This window comes from Capricornis sumatraensis, chromosome 14 (genome assembly GCF_032405125.1).
Source record: "Capricornis sumatraensis isolate serow.1 chromosome 14, serow.2, whole genome shotgun sequence".
Taxonomy (NCBI): domain Eukaryota; kingdom Metazoa; phylum Chordata; class Mammalia; order Artiodactyla; family Bovidae; genus Capricornis; species Capricornis sumatraensis.
Window position 1 is genome coordinate 11,535,139 of NC_091082.1, and position 26,158 is coordinate 11,561,296.

Below are 26,158 nucleotides of genomic sequence, written 5' to 3' on the forward strand. Positions count from 1 at the left end.
CTGGATGCCAGTGCCTCGTATCAGGGAGGCAGTGAGGTCCCATCTCTGCCCCAGGCTCTGTGGTGGGAGTGGGAGGCGGTGGGGGGGGGGGGTGTTCACACAGGCCTTGGCTCAGTGCACATCTGGTTGAGTTGATCAGTCTCCAGTGCTCCCAGAGGACAGCCCTAGATGCGCCCAGTCCCAGCCCCCCTGCATCCACGTCTCCTCTGGGGCCACAGGTCTCAGTCCCCAGGGACGCCCAGGGTGCTTGAACCCAGAGGTGACTGATTGAAGCCTGGATTAAACTGAAGGATGAGTAGAGGAATCATGTTATTCATGATGAGTTATAATTACTTATAGTAAGAGAGAGAACCTGGTGACTCAATGATAAAGAATCCGCCTGCCAATGCAAGAGACACAGGTTCAGTCCCTGGGTGGGGAAGATCTCCTGGAGAAGCAAATGGCAACCCACTCCAGTATTCTTGCCCGGAAAGTCCCATGGACAGAGGAGTTTGGTGGGCTACAATCCTTGGGGTCTCAAAGAGTCAGACATGACTTAGCAACAATAGCAAACAAAAGAGATGGCAGATACTTCTGACCACTGTTGTGTGGAGGTGAATGATCCAGGGTGTAGATCACAGAGAAGCAAGGCAGGGCTGGGTCCTCACACCCTGTGCTGGGTGGAGACGTAAGACACACACACACACTCACACACACACAGAGGCATATACAACAAAGAACAGATACTGCCCCCACACACAGACACAGGTATGTGCATACACACAGAGACAGAAGGCCAGACCACCCACACACATACAGAGGGACGCACAGACATCACACACGTGTGTACACACGCACACCCACCCACTCTCTCCAGCACTGCTGGTGGGCGCAGCAGACCCCTGCCCAAGTCTGCAGACCAGCCTCCGGTCCCTGTCCGTCCGTCTCTGCACCGCTCGGGCAGCTCAGGATAAGGGCGCGTCTCCCCCAGCCTGCACCCTCCCCCTTGTGAGCTCTCAGGACTGGCAGACAGACAAAGGGGAGGCAGCAAACAATGACTGAGCACCTTCTCTGGGCCAGACTCTGGACGGGGCACACTGCCAAAGAGACGTTCTCAAACCATTCGGAACCACAGATCCCTTTGTGTAGAGGGAACCTGGGAGGGAAGCCCAGCGGATACAGCAAGTGTGAGGGGAGCTGCTCTGGCTGGAGCGGGGAGGGGTCTGTAGTGGATCCAGCAAGGGTGAGGGGAGCTGCTCTGGCTGAAGCAGGGAGGGGTCTGCTGCCCCATCCTCTGTCCATGCCCCCGGCCCCACCGTCAGCCAGGGCAAGTCCAAACAGCCTGAGGACTGCCCCTGCGGGGCGCTCCACACCTCACTGACCACTCAGAACCACTCTGGGAAGGAAGTGTTATGGTCTCCACTTGGCAGATGAGAACACTGAGGTCCACCAGGGGAGAAGACTCGTCCAAGCTCACAACACTGTTAGGAGACAAAGCCAAGGTCACCGACTCCTGTCGTGATTCCAAAGCCTGCGGTGGTTTCCAGTGCCCAGTGGCTCCCTGTCATGAGGACAGCTTCCTGCATTTGTGACCCTCCAGGGTCCTGCTTCTAGATTCTTCCATGACTGAGCACCCTGCTGACCCTGTGTGAGAGTGTGTGTGTGTGAGGGAGTGTGTGTGAGAGTACGTGGGTGCGCGTGTGTGTCTGTCTGCCCTGGGTTAACCCTTAAGCAGGACTGAACCCTGGTCAACCCACCGTGTGAGTGTGAGTGTGAGCATCTGACACGACAGCTGTTCTCAGGCAGGTGAGCATGACACACACGTGGTGCCCGTTCTGCACCAAGGGCCCTGGGGGAGTGTCCGACCAGCTGGAAGTGCTGAAACCTTGGGTCGAGGTCTGGAGCGGAAAGGGACAAGGATGGGGATGGGCAAGTCCGGGCCCGCCTAACATGGGGAGGGGCACAATGCCGGAGCTGGGGCAGGGGAGGGGGTGCACCAGTTTAAGCTCATCCCCCACAGAACACCCAGCTCCTCAGCCTACATCTTCCCTGAACCCTGCGGCCGCTTCTCCCTGCAACCTTCCCAGCTGAGGCTGCTGGGGAGGCAGGAAAAGGGCGGTGCTGGCCCATGGTGAGGCTGAAAGAGGTTTGGGAGCCCTTCTTTGCGGGGAGTGGAGCCCACAGTGAGGCAGAGAGACCCTGAGCTTGCTTGGTCTGCAGGCCCTGCACGGGCCCCAGGCCTCCACTGCCCACCCCCATCCAGGCCAGCCTTCCCAGGCCCTCGGGAGCACTGCTGTCTCAGAGCTGCAGGAGACACCGGAGCACCCACTTGCCACAGGAGGACGCTGAAGCACAGGAGCACGTGGGTTTCGGAGCAAGCTAGCAGCGGAGTCCCCAGCCAGGCTGTCTCCCTCAACCTTAGACCTTCTTCTCCTGCTCTTAGCTTCCTGCAAAGCAGGTGGTGGGGCTGAGAGGTGGGACCTGCAGCGGTGTGACCTCTCCCTGCAGCCTGGGGGCCCCGCAACCCAGGCTCACTCTGACCACTGGAAGGAGGCCCCTGGACTCCACACTCCCCCAAACTGTGCGGGTTTGCCTGGAGATGGGGGTAGGTGGCCCCACTCCTGCTCCAGGATGAGGCCCCCACCTCTCAGACTGATGGAGAGAGGCTCTGATTGCTATTGGTGCCCCCAGGGAGCACGTTTTCCAGGTCTTCAGGATTTAACCATGCCTCTGCTCATCCTGACTTCCCTGGTAGCTCAGGCGGTAAAGAATCTGCCTGTAAGGCAGAACCACGTTCGATCCCTGGGCTGATCAAACCCGGTTCAACTGATCCCAGGTTGGATACCTGGATCTATCAATCCCTGGGCTGATCGAACCCGGTTCAACTGATCCCAGATTGGACCCCTGGGTCAATCCCTGGTTGATCCCTGGGTTAATCGAACCCGGTTTGATTGATCCCAGGTTGGGTCCCTGGGTCAAGAGGATCCCCTGGAGAAGGGCAACTCGTCTCGGCAGGCAGGAAGTCCGTCTAGGAGCCGCGTTATCTCTTGCCCAGAGGCCCGTCGGGACCACCAGTCCCCCTGGCGGGGAGCCTTGCTAAGGGGGCCACAGTTACGGCTCCATCATGCACTGCACATAAGGGCGAGAGGGGAGGGATGCATCAGTGAAACTCCTCCCCACTGCTAGAAAATAAGGCTGGTTCCTGGAGACTAGAGGCAGCTCACAGAGGCCCTCATTACCCTCCAACCCAGCCACTGTGGGAGCAGCAACCGGGGAGAGTGGGCCTGAGAAGATGAAGCCAGTTCCCCACACCCGGGCTCAGGCCCTGGCCTGAGCTCTCCAGCCCTCCAGGAGAGCTGTTCCCGGTGAACAGGCAGCGGCTAGTCACTGCCTTCACTTCCCGAGCAGCACCACTCAGCAGGCGGCAGGAGGAGGGGAGGGGCCCAGGGCAGAGCCAGACCCCCAGGGGGCCAGCAGGAGGCACTCAGCCCGGGAAGAGCTACTGGGCAATAGCCAGGCCCTTCCCCGGGGCCCTGGAGAGGGTGGGAGCGACTCCAGCCTTTCCTCGGGCTGAGGCAGAAGCGTTGCCGGCCCGTGCGCCCAGAGCCAGGAGTGCACTGCTCAGCTCCGAGGCCTCCCCATCCCTCTGCCCCACCAGGTCCCTCTCGGCCTCCAGCCGGACGCTCCCTGTGCTGGGCTGAGGCTCGTCTCCGCTGCCCGCCCCAGCCTGGAGCCCACCATGGGGACGCCCCTCGGGAGGAGAGCATGCCTGCTGATGCTGGTAGCCGCGGCCCTAGTCTCTACGCCAGGTAAGAGGGCTTGTCCGGAGCCAGCAGCGATGGGTTGGGTGTTCTGTCATTGTTAGGGATGACTACAGAGATAACTGACTCTGCACTTCAGCGTGAGGCCATTTCCTCGTGGAATTTTCATGTCTGTGGATTTTACTTTTCCTGAGATTAGGAGGAGAGGGGACGAGTCTTTGTCTCATTGTAGATGAACGAAACATGATCCCGAGAGGGTGAGTGGCTTGCCCTGGGTCACACAGCAAGACTACGGCCCAGCCAGAGCTCCACATTAGCGCAGAGTTGTAGCCCTTAAGGCTGCAAGATGAAATTAAACATTAGCTGCTTAGTTGTCCTAGCCGCACTTCAAGGCCTCATGGCCGTATGGGACGGCACAGATTATAGAATATTCCCATCTCACATGCTGCTCTGTTGGATAGGACCGCTCTCAGGTCCCCTGACCACAAAACCCTGGGAGGGCGGGCTCCTCAGGGCAACACTGAGGCCTGGCAAGTAGACGAGATATGGAACAGGGTCTGCGCAGAGATGAGGCAGAGCAGAGGGTGCCCAGGAAGCAGGCAGGAGAGGCCCAAGGAAAGGTTCTCGAGCCAGGGATCCCGGGGTGGGGGGCTGGCAGAAGAGGAGGGGTCAGGGCGGAGCAAGCTGCAGGCCCCCAGGCTGGGCTGGCAGAGCCGGAGCGTCTCCAGCAGCCTCTGCAGCTCAAGCACCTGCTGGGACCGCTGCTCCGTCTCTCCGCCCTGACCCCCAGCCTAGACCCACAGACGTGTCCTTTCCCCTTCAAGATCGCCATGGGAGAAAGCATGCCCATCGTCTGATGGCCTTCTGGAGCCCTAACCGTTTCAGACTCCACCTCCCCACCCCGCGGTCCCCTGTGGGGCTGCACATCTTAAATTCTTCGTCTTGGCTGGGAGGGACCCCACTGGTATACTGTCAGATGTCCTCATTATGTTCTGACCGCCTCCCAGCCCTGCATCCAGGTCAGTGAGGCTGCTAGGAAGTAAGGGAGCCTCCCGGGTGCCCAGCCCAAGCCTAGCTCCTGGTGCCGGGGCTTCTAGGCCTGGAGGTGCTGCTGGGGTAGGGAGCCCAGGCTTCAGGAGCAGGAGACATCTAGCCCAGAGAAAGCAGAGGAGGGGGGTGCCTGGGCTCCGCCACATTCCTGACCCTCAGGGGCAGCTCAGTCCTGGGGCTCCAGCCCCCGAGGCAGACAGCGGAGTCCTCAGACCCTGAGAGGCAGGAAGGCCCTGGGAGGTGGGACCTGGCCAGCCCCCTGGAGAGCAGCAGAGGGAGGAGTGGAGTGTCCTACAGCTGTTCGTCCTGGGAGGGGCCTCGGCTCTTAGCTGTCTCTGTGCACCCACCCTGAGGACGCAGCTTTGGACTCCTACGCCCCAGTGCAAAGCAGCGCTGTGCGGCTTCCCCCGCAGGCTCCCAGCTCCCTCTCTGCTTCCTCTGCGAGGCCCCGATGCCTGTGCACTGAGGAGCAGGGTTGTCTGGACAGGGAATCAGGAGAAAGTCAGAGAGGCTGTCAAACAAGGAGCGCATGGAGGGGGTGGGTTTGCCTGGGAGTCTGTGTGTGTGTGTGTGTGCGTGTGGATGTGGGTGGATGTGTGTGTAGCTTCACAGGGAGGCCTGGGGTGAGTGAGTGTGTGCCTGTGGATGTCTGGGAGGGTAGAGATGTGAGCGAGTTATTGCATGGAGGACATGCTACATTTTGGGGGATGACAAACGTGAATAGACGTCCTTACACACGGTGCAGTGGCTCGCAACTCTAACTGCCCTTCAGAACGTCCACGCAGCCCCTTTAAAATCTAGATTCTTTGGCCTCCCTCCTAGAGATGCTGATTCAGTACCTTCAGGATGGACCAGCACCTCTGACGCTTCTGCTGGGAGCCCTGAGCCCGGTGGCTGAGAACGTGGCTCTGGGGGAGGCTGGCCAGGGTCCACACCCTAGATCAGCTCCTTCTCACTGTGTGATTTGGGGCCAGTTTTTTAACCTCTAAGTCTCAGTTTTCAGATTAGCCAAACAATAAAATGGCGGTACCTATCTTGTAAAGAGGTTACAAAAAAGAAATGTGGAACATGATATTTGATAAAGAGTAAGCCCTCAAGAGATAGAATCTATGTTGTGATTATTAATGCCTGGATGTTATGAATGCCTGTTTTGTATATGTATACACATATGCAAGTATAAGTGGACATTTGTAGCCATCTGTGCGTGGAAACCGATGTGTGTATAAACGTATGTATCTGACTCCTGGAGTAGCTTAGAGAGTCATGTATGTATATATGTGTGATGTCTGTGTGCACGTGAGGAAGTGGGCGTACATGACAGGCATGGAAAGTGTGCCTGTGTGGATGTCGGGGTGAGGGTGTGTATATGGCCAAGTGCAGGGGGTCAAGCTTGGGATCAAGTGCAGAAGGAAGCCAGTCTTAAAGCATCAGCGTGCCCCGGGCCCACTCAGCCCCCCACCCCCACCGTGAAGACAGACTTCCTGGAAGCTGCGATTATGCATGGCCGTTCCCAGCAGCCTGGCTGCCTCCCCCGCCCCTCCGCACAGTCCCAGCTGGGGCAGGGGTCCCTCCCCTCCACCACCATCATTAACTCGGGATTAAGCTGGGCCATCTCTGAGGCCCGGGGCAGCCATGAGGGAGAGAGACGGCTGAGGGGGCAGGAGGCAGGGTGCCGTTTCAGGAAGCCCTGCCTCCTCCTCCATTCTGAGAGCTGCTTAGCAGCTGCCGTCATTCCCAGGGGTCTGGAACCAAGCCTCAGCTGTGGCATGGGGTCCATCCCCGCCCCTGGACTAAGGCTGACAGCTGGATGAACCAGGAGAGTAGTTAATGGGAACCCCACCCCACGACCGACCGAGGAAGCTAAAATCAGCTTCACTAAGGGACAGGAGCCAACTCGGGGTGGCCTGGCTCCCGCCTGACACCACAAAGGCAAGGCATGCCCAGCTGCCTGGTCAGCACATCGAGGCGGGTGTGGGACCCTGCCCTTTGCCTCGCATCCCCTGCCCAGGGAGCCTGGACCCGTGCCGGGAAGAGCAAGGCGTCTGCTCTGGGAGGGGCCAGGCAGAGAAACGCCGCCGTTTGCATGCGGGATGCCCATCCGCTCAGCAGACCCAGGAGCCCAGGGTCTGGACCTATGTGTGCCCTAGGCTTGCCCTGTGACGACGGGCAAGTCGTTCCCCTTTCTGGGCCTCTCTTTCTTGAACTGTCACATGGAAATTTTATACACTGCCCTAAAGCCACCTGTACAGCATCCGCCTGTACAGCATCCACCCGCCCCTGAGCCTGCCTTCCCCTGGTCCCCGCCCCACGCCTCACCTGGGTCCTGTGCCAGGCTGGCCCTGCTCTGGGCCTCGAGGGGCGGTCACCTTTCCACCTCCCAGGTGAGGAAGCTGAGGCCGAGGGTCCTGTGACAGCCCACAGAGGCCCAAGCCCCAGCACATTCCCTGGGGACGCCCCCCAGAAGGAGCACAGGCCCAGGGCCACGCGTCCTCTCCCTGCCGCTTGGCCTGTGGCTTCCAGGCGTCTCTCCAGGCCCCTCTCACACCCCACAGGCCAGGTTTCCCGTGAGTCCTCTGGCCTCTTCCACTCCAAGGGTCCCTGCACATGAACCTAAGCCACTATCACGGTCCTTGCTCCTTGCACTGTCAGCTTTCTGCCTTCCTTCCTGGGCCTCCGGCTCCATGTGATGGAAGGAGTTGCTGTGCTACCCAGTGCTAAGTATACAGCAGGTACTCTGTACCTGCGAGGGAGGGGTGACTGACTGAACTAACTTGACGAGATGGAATCTGCCTTGTTGTTTCGTCATTAAGTCATGTGCAGCTCTTTGCAACTCCATGAACTGCGGCACACCAGGCTTCCCTGTCCTCGCCATCTCCTGGAGTTTGCTCAAACTCATGTCCATTGAGTTGGTGATGCCATCTCACCATCTCAGCCTCTATGCCTCCTTCTCTTGCCTTCAATCTTTCCCAGCATCAGGCTCTTTTCCAAAAAGTTGGCTCTTTGCATCAGATGGTCAAGTATTGGAGCTTCCAATGAATGTTCAGGGGTGATTTCCTTTAGGATAGACTAGTTTGATCTGGCCGTCCAAAGGACTCTCAAGAGTCCTCCAGCTTCACAATTTGAAAGCATCAATTCTTCGGCACTCAGCCATCTTTACGGTCCAACTCTCACATCTGTACTTGACTACTGGAAAAACCATAGCTTTGACTACATGGACCTTTGCCAGCAAAGTGATGTCTCTGCTTTTTAATACGCTGTCTAGGTTTGTCTTCCAAGGAGCAAACATCTTTCAATTTCATGGCTGCAGTCCCTGTCCACAGTGATTTTGGAGCCGAAGAAAATAAAGTCTGACACTGTTCCCACTGTTTCCCCATCTATTTGCCATGAAGTGATGGGACTGGGTGCCATGATCTTAGTTTTTTGAAAGTTGAGTTTTAAGCCAGCTTTTTTGCTCTCCTCTTTCACTCTCATCAAGAGGCTCTTTAGTTTCTCTTCACTTTCTGCCCTAAGGGTGGTGTCATCTGAATATCTGAAGTTGTTGATATTTGTTTCTCCTGCCAGTCTTTATCCCAGCTTGTGACTCATCCAGCCTGGCGTTTCGCATGATGTACTCTGCATATGAGTTAAATAAGCAGGGTGACGATATACAGCCTTGACGTGCTCCTTTCCCGATTTTGAACCAGCCCATTGTTCCATGTCCAGTTCTAACCATTGCTTCTTGACCTGTATACACGTTTCTCAGGAGACAGGAAAGGTGATCTGATATTCCCATCTCTTTAAGAATTTTCCAGTTTATTGTGATTCACACAGTCAAAGGCTTTCTCATAGTCAATGAGGGAGATGTTTTTGGAATTCTCTTGCTTTTTCTGTGATTCAACAGATGTTGGCAATTTGACCTCTGGTTCCTCTGCCTTTTCTAAATCCAGCTTTTACATTTGGAAGTTCTCAGTTCACGTACTGTTGAAACCTAGCTTGAAGAATTTTGAGCATTATCTTGCTAGCATGTGAAATGAGTGCAACTATATAGTAAGCTGAACATTCTTTGGCACTGTCTTTCTTTGGGATGTGAATGAAAAGTGACCTTTTCCAGTCTTGTGGCCACTGCTGAGTTTTCCAAATTTGTGGTCTGCCTAACCTATTGAAATTGAATTTTTAATTAATTATAATCAAATAAAATTAAAAATCTGGTTACTCGGCTGCACCAGCCATATTTCAGGGGCACAGTGGCCAGTGGCTACTGTACTGGACAGTTCAGAAAATGGAAGCTTCCCATCACTGCAGAAAGTTCTATTGGAGATCAGGCTCCAGCTGGCCCTGAGGCCCTGAGACGTCTGGTGATGTCCCCCATCTGCAGCTTGGAGCTCGGCCTGGGGATCCCCAGCTACCTTTGGGCCTGTCTTTGAAGAGCAGCCCCTTGGCCTGCTATTCCCAGAGGAGTCCACAGAGGAGAAGGTGACGTTGGCCTGCCGCGCGCGGGCCAGCCCTCCGGCCACCTATAGGTGAGGCCCCGTGGCGGTGAAAGGAGGCCCTGGGCAGCAGCAGGCTGTCCTCACATCAGCCCCCACCACCCCCACTGCAGGTGGAAGATGAACGGCACCGACATGAAGCTGGAGCCAGGCTCCCGCCAGCAGCTGGTTGGGGGCAACCTGGTCATCATGAACCCCAGCAAGGCCCAGGATGCTGGTGTCTACCAGTGCCTGGCCTCCAACCCCGTGGGCACTGTCGTCAGCAGAGAGGCTGTCCTCCGCTTCGGCTGTGAGCCCCATGGGGGGCTGAGATGCTGTGGGGGTGGCAAAGAGGGTGCTGGGAGGTGTCCAGAAAGGGCGAGTGACTCCTGCCCCATGGAGGCTGACGGGGCAGGGACCGCAGGCTTGAAGGCCAGCGCCTGAGGGCCTGGTTTCCACCTCCAGTTCTGCAGGAATTCTCCAAGGAGGAGCGAGACCCAGTGAAGACCCACGAAGGCTGGGGGGTGATGCTACCCTGTAACCCACCCGCCCACTACCCAGGTGAGCCAGGCCCCAGGTGATGCCGATGCGAGAGGGTACAGGAGGCGTCCGGCCACTTACGGAAGAGGGATGGAGTAAGCGGTGGTGAGGGGCCCTGGAGTGCTGATCCCTGGGTCCCCAGCTCCAGATGATTCTGTGCCCCCCAGCACGCCAGACTGGGAGTGTCCCCCAACCACTGCGAGCTGTCTCCCCAGCAGACCGCACTCCCTGAGAGTGGGGCTAAAGACGCGACTTCCCTCTGGGTCTCCCCCCAGCCCCAGTTCAGGGCCCCGCGCCTCTCAGGACCAGGTCTACGGGTCCCCAGTGCACTGTGGGGTCGCAGCAGAGCTGCTCCATTGACCAGCGGCCCAGGTCCCTCACACGCCCCCTTCGCAGGCTTGTCCTACCGCTGGCTCCTCAATGAGTTCCCCAACTTCATCCCAACGGACGGGCGGCACTTCGTGTCCCAGACCACAGGGAACCTGTACATCGCCCGGACCAATGCCTCGGACCTGGGCAACTACTCCTGCCTGGCCACCAGCCACATGGACTTCTCCACCAAGAGCGTCTTCAGCAAGTTTGCTCAGCTCAACCTGGCCGCAGAAGGTCAGGGTCGGTGCACAGGGCTGGGGGGAGGGGGCTGAAGGCTCAAGGGCGTTGGGAACGCGGGTTTTCCGTCTGAAGCTGTAAAGAGCAGCTCGGAGGGCACAGGGTCCGTGCCTGGACCCCGGGGCCCTCCTGCAGCCCAGTCTCAGGGCCTTGCTCCAGCCACCAACGGGAAAGGAAATCAAGAAACGCAGGCTCTGAGCTGCGCTGAGGTCGCAGGCATAGGAGCCCTGACCTGGAGTGTTTGTGTCTGATGCGCACACTCCCCCTCTCCGCAGACACCAGGCTCTTTGCTCCCAGCATCAAGGCCCGGTTCCCAGCAGAGACCTACGCACTGGTGGGACAGCAGGTCACCCTGGAGTGCTTCGCCTTCGGGAAGTGAGTGGTGGGGAGGGAGGGCCAGCCCCTCCGAGCCCCCAGGGAAAGGGCAGGGCCAGCTCTCAGTCATCTTGGTGTCCCTGCGCAGGGTCTAGCAGAATGCTGGGCCCTCAGTGGACACTGAGTCTGTAGGTGAGGCATCACACACTTCAGGGCCCTGACACATGTCGGCTCACTTGGTCTTCCCAGCCCATGACCGGTTCAGGCAGCTTGTGTAACACCACAGGCTGGAGGCAGGTAACGTGGTGCGTGGACCCCAGCTGGCCTGCCTTATTCAAACCCCAGCTCTGTCACTTGCTGACATGGAGACCTTGGGTAAACCACTTAACCTCTCTAAGCCTCAGTTTCCCTATTTGTTCAGTTCAGTTCCTCAGTCGTGTCCGACTCTTTGCGTCCCCATGAACCGCAGCACGCCAGGCCTCCTTGTCCATCACCAACTCCCGGAGTCTACCCACACCCATGTCCATTGAGTCAGTGATGCCATCCAGCCATCTCATCCTCTGTCGTCCCCTTCTCCTCCTGCCCTCAATCGTTCCCAGCATCAGAGTCATCTCTTTACATCAGGTGGCCAAAGTATTGGAATTTCAGCTTTACCATCAGTCCTTCCAGTGAACACCCAGGACTGATCTGCTTTAGGATGGAGTGGTTGGATCTCCTTGCAGTCCAAGGGACTCTCAAGAGTCTTCTCCAGCATCACAGTTCAAAAGCATCAATTCTTCAGCACTCAGCTTTCTTTATAGTCCAGCTCTCACATTCCCTACTTGTACCTAGCGTTAATAATAGTACCTACCTCCTGGGGTTGTTATGAGGTTTGCATGAACTAATATACATACAGTGCTTAGAACAGTATCTGGCATTGAGTAAGTGTTCTATGGATGCTAACAGTTACCTTTTAAGATAGAAAGTTTGTAACAGAAATCTTCCCCGCTTGGGAGAAGAACTCACTGGACCAGTGCTAAGCTGCTAGCAGGTGCTGGATAAATGTCCCTAGAATGAATGAAAGAATGTGACTTGACCATTGGTCCCCTCCTCCCTCCTATATCTCCTGGGTTACCCAGGATGCCCCCTGCTTTGTAGAGACTGATTGGGCTTCCAGAAAACCCGTATTTAAAGCACATTGAGTCCTCAGTCAATTTAGCACACAGATTACTAACAGCTAAATCCCCTTTGAAAAGTAGAGGCCAGGCCCTGCTGAGGGGAAAGCAGAGGGACCCGTAGAGACCGCGGTTTCAGGCCGCTGCTGGGGAGGCAGGGCCCAGGAGAGGCCACTGCGGGGTGGGGGGAGGGCAAGCCAGCTTCGGGGTGCAGTCCCCCGGCGCGCTGAGCCCCCGGGAGCAGCTTCTCCCTGCCCCCTCCCCGTCTCTCCTGGACCCCTCTCCCTTCCCCACCTGCCCAGCGTCCCAGGAGGGCCTGGTGGGGGTGAGGGGCGGGAGGAACCGGGCGTCTGCCCAGCCCCGCCCAGCCCCCTGGCTCTGTCTCCCTGCAGCCCCGTGCCCAGGATCAAATGGCGCAAAGTGGACGGCTCCCTGTCCCCGCAGTGGGGCACGGCCGAGCCCACCCTGCAGATCCCCAGCGTGGGCTTCGAGGACGAGGGCACCTACGAGTGTGAGGCGGAGAACGCCAAGGGTCGCGACACCGCCCAGGGCCGCATCATCGTGCAGGGTAGGCCGGCCGGCGCCCGCGGCCCCGCCGCCCCCGGTCCCGAGAGGCGGCCCCTGAGCTGCAGAGCGCAGGGAACGCGCTACAGAGATTTCAGTCGCTAAAAGTTACTGGCAGAGGCGCCAAGTGCCAGTTTTCGTGAACCTGCTTCTCCCCACCGCCCACCACCCCCGCCCCCGTCCCGGAACCCTCCGCCCTCTGCTGTCCGACTGTCCCGGAGACTTAGCCCCGAGGCCCTGCCCGGCTCCGCGGCAGACGCTCCCTTTGGTCTCCACAGCTCAGCCCGAGTGGCTCCGGGTCATCTCAGATAGGGAGGCTGACATCGGTTCCGATCTCCACTGGGCCTGCGCCGCCGCCGGCAAGCCCCGGCCGGCAGTGCGCTGGCTGCGGAACGGGGAGCCTCTGACCTCCCAGGTAGGAGACCTGGGGCGTCCGCCCCCCGACCCAGGTCACTGCGCTCTGCTCCCTGGTCCCCTCCCCACCACACCCCCGGGGGCCCTCTGGGCCAGTAAGGGTGCCGGAGGGTAGTTCTAGGCGCTTCTGTACATCCCAGAGTCACGTTCTCCCGGTCAGCTGGAGAGAATCCTGACTGGAGGGTCCTGGGACTTGAGTCCAGGCACACCTCAGCCACAAACGCACCGGTGGTCCTGAGTGGGTCCCTTAGCCCCCTGGCTTCCACGTGCCGACAGGGAAGGGCTGCGGAACCTCTGCAGCCTGGGATCCAGGCGGCCCTGGAGAGGGACCGCACAGGGGGGCTTTCTCCAGGCAGCCCCGTCTCCGCTGCGCCCCTCTGTGAGCGCCCACGCGGGCGCTCCAGGGGTCCTGATGCCCCTGCCCTGCCCGGGGCGGGCGTTCCTGCACAGGCCCGGGTAGAAGTGCTGGCCGGGGACTTGCGGTTCTCCAAGCTGAGCCTGGAGGACTCGGGCATGTACCAGTGCGTGGCGGAGAACAAACACGGTACCATCTACGCCAGCGCGGAGCTGGCGGTGCAAGGTAAAGGGCCCAGGGAGACAGGATGTCCCCAGGGACACGCGGGGCGGGGGCGGGGGGGGGGGGCTGGGGAGGGGGCGCGGGGGGTGGGGGTGGGGGGGCGGGGGTCAGGAATTCTGAGCAGGCATGTCTACATTCACACACCTACCTGGTAGTTTTCCAACAGCTTCTAAGTAGCACTCAGGGATTGAAGACAGGAGCTGAGGCACTAGACAGCTCCCAGAGGACAGGGTCTCCGGCTTGACCCACATCTGAAAGTAAATGTCTACTGCTGTAAAGAAAAAAAAAAGTGGCAAAAGTCACTGGAAACCAAATCAACTAGATTTGGGTTTAATGCAGCCCCTTTGCTTATGTGACCTTTGGCAAGTTATTAACCTCTTTGCGGCTCAGTTTCTTGATTAATACAATCAAGAAATCATCGTCCAGCCCTCACACAGGCTGTGGGGTTACAGGAGATGATAGAGCTAAAGCGTAGAGAACCTGCCCATCGCGTAACAGGTGCCTACAAGGGTCAGCTAGTCCAGCAGCCTTAGCTGTGTGGCTTGAGCTTGCAGCCTGTGTCCTGATCTGTAAAATGGACAGGATGGTGCCTATCTCATCGAGCTGTAGTGAGGCTTACCTAAGACTCACTCATGCATTCAACTAGCATTTCTTCAGCACCTCCTAAGAAGTCAGTATGAAAGATAAGGTCTCTGCCTTCAAGTATCTTACAATTCAGTGGAGAGGGGCAAACAAACAGAAAATCAAATAATTTAAAAGGATAATTTCAGATAGTCATAAAAAATACAGTATAAAGAAAATCCCTCAGAGTGGTGGGGGTAAGGTGGGCCAGTTAGAGGGAAGGGTCAAGAAAGACCTCTCTGGGGAAGTCACATTTGGGATGTGAATCAATCATGTGAGATCTGGGCATTCTGAAGCAAAATCGATGGTAAGCGCAAAGGTCCTGAGGCAGGAAAACCCACGGCATCTTCACGGGACAGAAAAGAAAAAGGAAAAATGGCCCAGGTGATTGGAGCACAGTGAGTGTGGGAAGCAGCAAACTGCAGAGTGGAGACGACTGTGTGAGCCCTTGGGAGGTGTTGGGCTTCATTCTAAGTGTCTGACTTGCGTGACTTTAAAAAGATGTTCCTGGCGGCTGTGTGGAGAAGACTGTAGAAAGAAAATGCAAAAACAGGAAGACCAAATAAGGGGCTGTCAGTAGTCCAGTGGAGATTTGGTGGTAGTTGAGGCTGCGGGGGGTGAGGAGAAGGGGCTGCATCCTGGCTGTTTTACAAGTGGTGCTGCTGGGAGTCACTCATGGATTGGCCATAGAGGGCCCATCAGATGTTTAGCGTGTAGCCAGGTGGCGTCTTAATCAAGCACAAAGGGGCACTCTTTGGATTCCCCGGGTGACTGCAGGGCTCTCCCCTTCTTCCAGCGCTTGCCCCCGACTTCAGGCTGAACCCCGTAAGGCGTCTCATCCCTGCAGCCCGAGGAGGAGAGGTTGTGATCCCCTGTCAGCCCCGGGCCGCTCCCAAGGCCGTGGTGCTCTGGAGCAAAGGCACTGAGATTTTGGTCAACAGCAGCAGGTGCGAGCCCAGCCCCCTCTGCCCCCAGCGATTCCAGCTCCACTCCCTCTCCTTGGGTTCCCACCCCCGTCGCAGGACCACAGGGTGTTCCTGGGTCAGCCAGGTGCGCTCCGTCCTTGCTGCAGAGTGACCGTGACTCCGGATGGCACCTTGATCATCAGAAACATCAGTCGGTCCGATGAAGGCAAATACACCTGCTTTGCTGAGAACTTCATGGGGAAAGCCAACAGCACAGGCGCCCTGTCTGTGCGAGGTGAGGGCTGCGGCCCGGCTGTGGCCAGTGGCTCGGGCTCTGCAGGGCGCCCTCCCTCCCCACCACCCGGCTCTCATCTTCCTCTGTTCCTCTCAGTTCCGTGGGTTTTTAAATTAACTTATTTTAATTGGAGGCTAATTACTTTACAATATTGTAGTAGCTTTCAAATCAGCCTCGGGTGATGGAATGGGGAGGGATGTGGGAGGGGGTTCAGGATGGGGGACACGTGTTCACCAGTTCTGTTTCAAGGCTACCCCGGGGTTTGGTCTCATTGGGGACCGCCATCCAGGATATGCACCTCCATCCCTCCCACACATTCAGGGGGCTGCTGGCAGGTCAGGGTACTGTTGCCACGCGGCCTGTTCTTTTCTTCCTGGGGTTCAAAGCAAACCCACTCACCCTGGCCTGCTGCCCCGCCGCGGCCTGCCTCCTCCTGCTCCACTCAGGGGCCCGTTGTCTTGGCAGATGCAACCAAAATCACGCTAGCCCCCTCGAGCGCCGACATCAACTTAGGTGACAACCTGACCCTGCAATGCCACGCCTCCCATGACCCCACCATGGACCTCACCTTCGTCTGGACCCTGGACGACTTCCCCATTGACTCTGACAAGCCTGGGGGTCATTACCAAAGGGCCAGCATGGTAAGGCCTGAGGCCAGAGAGCTCAGGGCTCCTCCTTTCTTGGTGACAGGGGACCCAAGATGTCCTTAGTCATCACCACCCCAAAGCCTTTCCCCTTCCCCCAGGAATGCTGGCAAGCCCATCCCTGGGTCCATAAACACCCCCCCTTAGACAGGCAGCTCCCTGGTTCCACTCAAAGTTTGTGCACACAGGAGAAGGTTAGGGGCAAGCCTGGATTCCCAGCATCCAGCCAGATTAATTCCCCACTATTCTGCTGCCCCTCCCCACAAGGCAGATGATATTATTAACCTGAACCAACATTGACTGTCCTCTCTAAAAACAACAACAAAACTGCTGTTTAATCCCCAGTGGTACCAAGTAGAAAGTAGCTGATTCCTCCCACGAAGCGAGGTGAAGAGGTCTGTGGGCATATCGGAGCAGGGGACAGTGAGCCGCACCTCCTGTCCCCTGACTCATTGCAGGGGAGGGTCCTCTGACCTACCCCATGCCCTGTCCCTCGTGTGCAGAAGGAGACGGTTGGGGATCTGACCATCCTGAATGCCCAGCTGCGCCACGGTGGGAAGTACACATGCACAGCCCAGACAGTGGTGGACAGTGCGTCTAAGGAGGCCACGGTCCTGGTCCGAGGTAAGGCCAGGCGGTGGTGGATGGTGTGTCCTGGTCCAAGGTAAGGCCAGGCGGTGGTGGACGGTGCGTCTAGGGAGGCCACGGTCCTGGTCCGGAGTAAGGCCAGGCAGTGGTGGACGGTGCGTCTAGGGAGGCCACGGTCCTGGTCCGGGGTAAGGCCAGGCGGTGGTGGACAGTGCGTCTAGGGAGGCCACGGTCCTGGTCCCAGGTACGGGGTTCCCACCCCACCCCCACTGTGATGGACGTCTTAACAAGTCTGTTGAGCTGAACTCATCCCGAGGGCCTTTGCAGGTACTGAATGAATAGAATACCCTTTCTCCAAAGCCAAAATTATAAAAATCTACTTCTAAACACATTCCAAGCCTGGAGAAATTTCTTGAGGCTGGAGAAGGGGATGGCAATCCATTCCAGTATCCTTACCTGGGAAATTCCCTGGACACAGGAGCCTGGCGGGCGCATAAAGAGGCCATAAGTTCGCAGAGTCGGACACGACTGAGTGACTTAACACTTTCACTGGAGTATCAGAGGCTCATGCTGCGAAGTCCGTTCACGCCTCTGTGACTCCTCCAGCCCGGGACACGTCCTTCCTCCGGGCAAGCAGCTCACTCCGCCCGATCCCTGCCCTCCCACCGAGCGTGTGTTTGCTGCGCCCTCTGCTGCCCCCCCTTGGTACTGCAGCGGCCCACGCAGGCCTGAAGGAGATTGGCTCCCATTGGAAGCTTTGCAATTCTGACCCACTTTCCTCTGACGTCTTGGCGTAGGTCCGCCAGGTGCCCCAGGAGGCGTGGTGGTGAGAGACATCAGCGACACCTCTGTCCAGCTCAGCTGGAGCCGTGGCTTTGACAACCACAGCCCCATTGCCAAGTACACCCTGCAAGCTCGCACTCTGCCTTCAGGGAAGTGGAAGCAGGTTCGGACTAGTAAGTGTGAGGTCCTACCTAGGTCAGTACTGGTTAGCCTGGTGGTTCAGATGGTAAAGAATCCACCTGCAATGCGGGACACCTGGGTTCGATCCTGGGTTGGGAAGATCCCCTGGAGGAAGACATGACAACCCACCCACTCCGGTACTCTTGCCTAGAGAATCCCATGGACAGAGTAGCCTGCTGGGCTGTGGTCCACGGGGTCGCAAAGAGTTGAACATGACTGAGCAACCAGCACGTATGCAGGAGTGCTGGAGGGGGTGGGGTTTGGGGGCCAAGGCTGAGCCTGGAGCTTCCAAGGGGGACAGGTGTAGGCCCCTCTGCCTGGAGGAGCTCCCAGGCCATTAGGGAAAAGGGCCACACAGGGAGCAGGAGAACGGGGCAAGAGTTGGAGGAGGAGGCTCAGTCTGCACCCTTGAAGCCCTGGCAGGACCATTGCTGGTGCGATGAAAGCATGCCTGGGGTACAGAGTGCTCACAACATCTTACAGGGTGCTCACAACATCTTACAAAGGTTCCAAGGTGGGGAGGTCTGCCTCCTAGTTCCCCGTCAGTGATAGAAGAGGCACTGACTTTTAGTAAACAGCAGGCACCAGTGTGAGAGCTGGATATAAGCACGTGATGCGCACCCAGCCCCTGCCCTTTGCATCCAGGCCGGTGAGACACTGACTCCCTGTGCCTTGCAGATCCCGCCAACATCGAGGGAAACGCTGAAACTGCCCAGGTGCTGGGCCTTACGCCCTGGATGGACTACGAGTTCCGGGTCTTAGCCAGCAACATCCTGGGCACTGGGGAGCCCAGTGGACCCTCCAGCAAAATCCAGACCAAGGAAGCAGGTCAGAGCCCTGGGTGAGAAGTAGTGTCAGGGCACAGACACCAGCTCTCCTTAAAGGATGCTCCAAGCCAACAGCAGTTACATGGAGCTCCAACCCTGCTCACCAGACTTCGGACTTTAACAGAACAAATGCGGAAGGAACCTATGTCAGGGCAAGGCGGCTACACTGCACGACGCACTGTGCCTTGGTCCCCAGGCGGTCAGGGCTGGAAGCCCTCCAGTCCAAACTGTTCACCCAAAGAAACAGGCCTGCCTTACCATTGCATGTGAATCTACAATTATCTAAAAGTTTAAATTTTATTTTTTAAAAATATTTATTTGGCTGCACAGGGTCTTGGTTGTGGGATGTGGAATCTACTTTCCCAACCAGGGATCAAACCCAGGACCCCAGCATTGAGAGATCAAGAGTCACGGCCACTGGACCACCAGGGGAGCCCCTAAAAGTTTAATTTTTTAAAAAAAATGGAAAAACCAAAGCTTGAAGGAAGGAAGGGTCACACTGTCAGAGCAGGGACTCGACCCGAGGAGCATGGGGTAAGGGGCAGCTCTCTTCCTTGGACAGACACGAGCTGCAGGAATCAGGTAGTGAGGAACGTGTGTGTTGTGCAGGGCACTAGGTGAGCAGCCAGCTTCTCTAAGTCCTTCTTTAGATGGTTTCTTTGGCAGCAGACCGGATGGACAACCTGCCCACACCCCTCCCTTAAAGGCAGGTGGGGAAGGAAGAGGTGAAGGTGAAGCCCAGGACCATAGCCCTGGGCTCCTAAGGCCAGCAGCGCGGAGTCAGGACCTGCCTCCCCTTCCCCACCCACCCAGGCCCGCCCCACCGGCTGTGGGACAAGGGTCTGCCTTTTTGTGTCCCTGAAACAGCTTCCTATGTGCCCCAGGCTGACTCTCCAGGCTCCCTATGGAATCAGTCAACATTTTTAACTGGTACCTCTCCTGAGTAAGAATTCCAGAAGGAGCATTTTCTTTGACTGAACTTGGAGAGTCAAAGGTTGAGAAGTGGTCTCCTCCACCGTAGTATTCAGGAGTTGAGTACAAAGCCATGATACAGAAGAAAGATGGTGAGCTTTTCAATCAGAAGACCTGAGTTCAAATTCAAACTGTGACATTTATTAGCTGTGTGACTTTAAGCAAGTCACTTAACTGCTCTGGGCCTCAACCTTTCCACTCTGAAAAGTCTAATAGGTGTTTAAGTACCCTTTGCAAGTTAGAAGGCCCTCAACTCTTGTCAGAACCAAGTGATAAGTCTCCATTCGCTGTGTCATCTGCAGAAATATTTTGACCTTCAGCCAAGTTACTCCCTGCCAAGCTTCACAGTCTAATTAAATACATTGTTTTAATAGCAGCCTTTTTGACTACTAGAGACAATTAGGAAATTAAATCTGCCGCACACACCAAAAAACACCCTGTAACCCAAAAGAAATGTTTTTGGGATTAACTGCACTTCTGGATTATTTATTCCCCTTAAAGAAAAGTGGAGTTGGTCTGTTGTTATTGAGTTTACACCAACTAGAGGAATGAGGCTAACGCTCATTTATAGAGTGTGTGCTCTATGTATATGCCAGCCACTGTCTTGTTTAATTCTGTTTGTCTTACAGCCTTTGAGAGAAACATTATTATCCTTATCTTATGGAGAAGGGAATCAGAGGCTCGGAGAGGTTAAATAACTTGTCCAGAGAAACACAGCTAGTAAGTGGCAGGGGTGTAATTTGATCTCAGATCCACCTGACTCTTGAGCCCACATCCAAAGGGACCCAGCGGACAAAAGCAGGGCTCATTGGAATAGTTTCAGAAGAACAGATGTAAACTCTAATTGTTCGGTAGAATTTACCTGGAAAGCCATCTGATCCTGGACATCTGTTTCTTGGGAGTTTCAAATTACTGATTCCATGTCAGTACTGGTAATTGGTCTGTTCCTATTTCTATTTCTTCCTGGTTCTGGTTTGGTCTCGGGAGACTGCACATTTCTAAGAGCTTGTCCATTCCTTCCAGGTGGTCCATTCTGTGGGCGTGTAGCCAGGGCCCACTGGAAGGGAGTCCTGACCCTGCGATGCTTCTCAGCACAGCCGCAGGCCCGTCCCCACTAACTGTCTGTCCCTTGGCCCCGACAGCCCCCTCGGTAGCCCCGTCGGGTCTCAGCGGAGGCGGTGGAGCGCCGGGAGAGCTCACTGTGACCTGGACGGTAAGCAGCGAGGACAGAGGCAGGAACAGGCCTGCGGTGCTCCGGGAGGGCGGTTCTCCCCACCTGCGGCCCACCCCGCCCCTGGGCCTCATCTCCGGAGGGGCGCAGCGTGCAGAGAGGGCCCTGACTCCGGACCGAACCTGGGCCCCGAGCCCCCGCTGCAGGCGGAAGCCGCAGTCGGCGGGCCGCCAGTCCCGGGGACGCGGGGGGCGGGGGCCGGGCGGGGCAGGCGGCCGCTGCCCCTCGCCCACGCGCTCTCTCGCCCCCAGCCCATGTCCCGGGAGTACCAGCACGGAGGCGGCTTCGGCTACCTGGTGTCCTTCCGCAGGCAGGGCAGCACCAGCTGGCAGACCGCGAGGGTGCCCGGCGCCGACGCCCAGTTCTTCGTCTACAGCAACAACAGCGTCCGGCCCTACACGCCCTTTGAGGTCAAGATCCGCAGCTACAACCGCCGCGGGGAGGGGCCCGAGAGCCTCGTGGCCGTCGTGTACTCGGCCGAGGAAGGTGGGCCACCGGGGCCACCGGGCGCCGCCACCCCTGCGGCTTGTCTGCGGGGTGTAGGGTGGGGGAAGGACCCCTCACCCCGACTGGGCTCCACAGGCGGGGTAGGGGAGACCCCTGGCTGCCTTCCCAGCCCTGGCAGCCTCCGCCCGGCTCAGGCCTGAAGGGGGAAGGCCGTCTGCGAGAGAAGTGGGCCCCCGGGGGTGGGGGGTGCTCTGGGAACCCCTACCAGGCCCCTACCCTGCACCTTGGGCATTTTAAAATCCTACGCAAGAGCAGTTCCAGTTGGCGGCCGCTCTGCGGGACACAGGGAGGCCCCGGGAATCCACACCCATTCCTTGTTGGTCTCTAGAGCCCAGGGTGGCCCCTCCCAAGGTCTGGGCCAAAGGGGTCTCGTCCTCGGAGATGAACGTGAGCTGGGAGCCCGTGCAGCAGGACATGAACGGTATCCTCCTGGGGTACGAGGTGAGCGCTGGCAGGGCCTGGAGGGGAAGAGGGCTTGGGGTCGGGCGCAGGGCCGCCTCGCAGCTCCGCGGCCTTCCTCCCAGAAGCTCCGCTGCACTCAACGGGCACGCCACATGCAGCCTCGGCAGCACCGCGTTCGCAGCCTCGGCTCAGCCCTCTGGCCGGTGCCTGTGGACAGCCTTGACGTCACTGCCTGGTGGGAGCCTGGAGGAGGAGATCCAGGAGGGGCATGGCCTGCCTCTTTCGTGCCAGAGCCAAGCTCTCCTGGCATGCTCAGGGTGGCAGAGAACAGCACAGCCCCCTCATCATCCTGTCCCCGAGGAACTCTGGCCTAGTGGTTTCTGACCCAAGCCTTGAGCCCACTAGGGTCCATGTGGGGGTACATGGAGAGTGAGACGGAGCAAGAGGAAGGGAAAGAAGGACCAGCAGAAAATGTCATTGTCTGAGGGGGAACCCTAGTGATGCTGTAAATCCTAGCCCCGTAGTCAGCTCTGGGCTTCAGCAAATACGCCAGGTGAGCCCACTGGAGAGAGAGCTTCAAACCCTGCCCTGATTCAGAAGAATATCTAGAAGGTCTTGGTGTCACGAGGACTGTGCCAGTGGGTTTGCATTTACTGGGCAGCCATCATAAGCTTGCTGGCGTCGGGGCTGGGGCACTGCTTTGCAAATATGCCTTCTGTGGCCTTGAAGAGTCCCCACAGGACTCCTGAGTTCATTGATTGGGGCTGGGTTTCGGCAGGCCACTGCATCCAGCACAGGTACTAAGCTCTCTCCTTGGACTGGGCCCTCCACTGGGCATCAAGAAGGGAGCAGCAAATCACACTGGCTTGTCTCTTCCATGGGCCTCATGGTCGAGTGTCTAGGCTCCGAGCCCGAGACAGAGGGGCCAAGCAGGGCCGGGGCAGTGCAGCGCTGAGACCCTGGGCGTGACCGCTGACCCCCGGCGACACCTGCTCCCTTCAGATCCGCTACTGGAAGGCCGGCGCCAAAGCGGCAGCCGCTGAGCGAGTGAGGACTGCAGGGCTGGACACCAGCGCCCTGGTCACGGGCCTGCACGCCAGCACCAAGTACCACGTGACCGTGCGGGCCTACAACCGAGCCGGCACCGGGCCCGCCAGCCCCTCTGCCAACGCCACAACCATGAAGCCGCGTGAGTCTGGCAGCTTGGGTGCAGGAGGGGCAGGGGGCTCTCGGATCACTCTCCAAGGCCGCTCAGCTAACGGTGAGAAGGGAGCGGGGCTCACGGCCTCGAGGCACCTCCCTTCTGCAGTCTCTGTTGGAGTCTGTTTCTCAGGCAGTGGTAACAGAACGTTCCGGGCACAGCTGTGATGGGCAGATTGTCTAGAAAGTGGCCGGCTGAAAGCAGGGCGGCGCGTGGTGGGGAAACACCAGGAAGACTCCTCCTGACTCTCTCCCCGCTCTGGCAGCTCCACGGCGACCCCCTGGGAACATCTCCTGGACTTTCTCGAGCTCCAGCCTGAGTATCAAGTGGGACCCTGTAGTCCCGCTGGGTAATGAGTCTGCAGTCACCGGCTACAAGGTAAGGGCGAGGCAGGCACTGAACACTGAGGGACAGCACGTTTGTGTGCCCCGTAAACAAAAGGAGCTTCAGCTCCTAGCAGCTTGTGTCTGAGTCAGATGTAAGCAGAGCGTCTGGGACCGTGAGACGCGACTGTGTGAGTGAGTCTCCGGGGAGCATGCAGTGGAGACTGCACGGAGGAAAGAGGTGTGACTGCGGAAAAGCAGGGTTCACGAGGGCGGTGACAGACTGGGTGACGTTTGGGGCCCTTCTGGTCTGAGGAGCCTACAAAATCAGTTCAGCTGCTGGGAACAGAAAGCTGGCTCCAGGGAAGAGCATATTCAAGAGCCTGGTCCTGGTCAACGGGCAACAGGAGGGGGCAGGACCTCAAGGTCAGAGAGCCACGTGGGCTCCTCCCGTTCTGGGGCCAGGGAAGGATCAGCCCCGCTGTCAGGAAACCTGGCTGGCTAACCCCTTCCCACAGATGCTGTACCAGAACGACCTACACCCGACTCCCACGCTGCACCTCACCAGCAAGAACTGGATAGAAATCACAGTTCCCGAGGACATCGGCCACGCCCTGGTGCAGATTCGGACCACAGGGCCAGGGGGCGACGGGGTCCCGGCAGAGGTTCACATCGTGCGCAACGGAGGTGCTGTATCCCCCCTCTCCCCCCGAAAGATCAGGGTCCATCCAGATGCAGGGATCATCCCAGCCCAAGCCAGTCCCCAGGGAGACAACAGGCGGTGTCAGGGACCTCCTGCAGAGTAGCCCTGCGCCGGCCCTTGCCGCCTCCCTCCTCCCCAAGCATCCCTGAGGGCTGGGTGTGCTCCTTGTGAAAGTCCTACAAAGCCCTGCCCGAGAAGGGCTGAGAGCACCTCCCAGTCCTGAAAGCAGCGCTCAGTGAGTCTCCCTAGGGAAGGTCTGGACTCTGTCCTGGGGGCGGGGCAGGGATGAGCCCCTTCAGCCCATCCCGCCTGTTGGTTTTCAGGCACCAGCATGATGGTGGAGAACTCTGCGGTCTGTCCAGCCCCACATCCAGACACCGCCCTCACCCACTCTGTGGCAGCGCTGGTCCTCTTACGCTACCTGCAGCTCTGATCTCGGCGCCCTGCCTCCCCACCACAGCTGGGCACCCACCTCGATGGACAGCCAGCTGGCCCCAGCCCCTTCCCGATGCCAAGGTGGCCCAGCGCTGTGCCTGAGAACTGCTGGTTTCAAACAGTGACTGTATTTACAGAGCCCTTTTTGTAGGAGGTAGGATATGTCATATTCTGCCACAGGATAGAACCCATGCAAGGACTTTTTGTTTTGATCGAGAGGCACCGGGCAGTAACTTCCATGATGACACTGAGCCCTAGGCCTGGGCCCTCTAGGGTGCCTGCATGGAAGGCAGGAAGGGAGTTAGGCGTGTGTCTGGGTACCAGCGGAGATGGCACTCGGTCCGCATGTGGACTCCGGCCCAGACGGCAGAGCCCCAAGCCCGGGACACCGGACAGGAACGGGCTGGAGGGGGACAGAGCAGCAGCAGCAGCGCCGCTCAGTCTAAGGAGCGGGCCCGACCCGAAGACCGCGACTCTTCTTTCCCCTCTGACAGGGCCGCACGGCTGGACCCTGACACTGTCCCCGAGGACTCCCTGGAGGCCCCCCACCCGCCCAGGCGGCTGAGAACCAGTGTCCTGGTGTCAGGCCGGCAGCCCGAGCCCCGCAGCTCTGGGTGGCCGTGTTCCCACTGCTGGGTGGGAGCTCCGAAGGGCTGAGAGGCTGGGCCTCCTGCTGGAAAGCTGCACCAGACCTGGCCTGAGGCGCAGTCACCCTCTTAGCCAACACTGCCAACCCGACCCTGTCACCCCGAGTGACGGAAGCCACGACAGGGGGCTGGTGACTAAAGGGCTCGTCTTGGGGAGGCCCTACCACACCAAGACCCATCTGCACGGTCCCTCCAGGGTCAGAGCTGTCGTGACCCACCGGCTTCGTCCCACAGAACGAGAGCAGTCGTTCTGAGTCTGCAGTCAGGCACCTCCCGAGAAGCCCAGAGGATAAACGCGGCCCTGCCCGCTCCCAGGAACGCCCCGGGCCGTTGGGCGAGCCGACCCCCACGCAGCCTCGGGTGCTGTTCTGCGTTTCCCCTGAAGACGAGGGGGCGAGTGAATGGGGCCCCCTGGCCTGCCCTTGGGGTGTGATGCCAGTCCCGGCACATCAGAGCTGCAAGAGGCTTAGACCTCAGCGTGCCCAGGCCCCTCAGCGTGCCCAGGGCCCTCAGCGTGCCCAGGCCCCTGCTCTACCGGGAGGAAGCGGAGGTTGGGAGGAGCAGGGCCTGCCTCCGGTCACACAGCCCACCAGGGACGGGGCGGAAATGGCCCTCTTCTCCCGCCAGTCCCAGGCCCATTGTCTGCCGAGGAAGGGGGCCGTGCTGAATGGCCATGACCTGGTTAAGAGGGTGGTCAAGAAGGGCAGAGGTGGCTGTGAAGACCCTGCTCTGGAGGCTCCGGTGGGTGACGGTGGGGTATTCGGCAGGGCTGGCTTCAGCCCACGCGTGTGCAGAGTGCCGGAGGTCCCGTCTTCCTTTGCCTCCTGAGCTGGCTTCTGCTGGGCCCTCAGCATGCAGTGCTGGCTTGGAACCCGCTGCGCCTCTTACCCTTGCTTCAAGAGAGGCTGAGGCAAGGACAGGGACCCCAAATCCAGGCAGCAGCGGAGGCATAACCAGGAGGTTCCAAAGTCTGCGTTGTGACAGGTGACCCTTTGCGCCCGGGAGCAGCAGGACGGGCATCTTGCAGGAGACAGGCCCCCTGAGCCTGGTTTCTGTAGTTTACAGTCAGAGCTCTATTTTGTTATGGTTTTAAAGTTTTTAAGTCCTGCTCTATTTTACTGGGCAGGTTTATGTTGATGTTTACCCACTACAGTTTTTTAACAATGTAAGCTCACATGCCTTCTCTGTGCCACCACAGTACTCACCGCCCTGCCCCTGGCCCACGGGATTGCCCCCCTGGGCCATCCGATCAAACCCTCCTCACCTGCCCCCGTCCTTCACCCCCATGCGGTGCTGGGGGCTCAGCTCCGTGACTGCTCTGCCACTGCAGAGACCCAAACCCGCCCAGCGCCCAGCCTGGTCCTGCAAGGCTGTGAGGTGGCCTGTACCCCGCTCTTGGAAAGGGGAATCTGAAAGGAGGAAGCCTCCTTCCAAGGTCGCGTTGATTCTTTCTTCGTTGCCTTAGCTGCGGCAGAAGCAGGACAGG

At 58.4% G+C, this 26,158-nt stretch overlaps 1 protein-coding gene across 1 annotated transcript; it reads left to right on the forward strand.

The window, feature by feature from the left end:
- Positions 1-3,718: 3,718 nt before the first annotated feature.
- CNTN2 (contactin 2) lies at positions 3,719-24,023 on the forward strand. Its single transcript, XM_068986149.1, has 22 exons — positions 3,719-3,788; positions 9,145-9,289; positions 9,370-9,545; positions 9,701-9,796; positions 10,172-10,381; positions 10,660-10,759; positions 12,246-12,421; positions 12,696-12,832; positions 13,282-13,411; positions 14,826-14,976; positions 15,102-15,229; positions 15,695-15,870; positions 16,377-16,497; positions 17,259-17,417; positions 18,103-18,252; positions 20,366-20,436; positions 20,706-20,940; positions 21,290-21,402; positions 22,366-22,552; positions 22,830-22,942; positions 23,406-23,574; positions 23,914-24,023. The coding sequence occupies exons 1-22, from the start codon at positions 3,719-3,721 to the stop codon at positions 24,021-24,023; spliced, it is 3,123 nt and encodes a 1,040-aa protein (XP_068842250.1).
- The last annotated feature ends 2,135 nt before the right edge of the window (positions 24,024-26,158 follow it).

Coding starts and splice junctions, on each gene's coding strand:
- CNTN2 (XM_068986149.1), top strand. CDS start 3,719: ATGGGGACGCCCCTCGGGAGGAGAGCATGCCTGCTGATGCTGGTAGCC. Junction 16,498..17,258: donor GGCCACGGTCCTGGTCCGAG/GTAAGGCCAGGC, acceptor GTCTTGGCGTAG/GTCCGCCAGGTGCCCCAGGA. Junction 18,253..20,365: donor AATCCAGACCAAGGAAGCAG/GTCAGAGCCCTG, acceptor TGGCCCCGACAG/CCCCCTCGGTAGCCCCGTCG.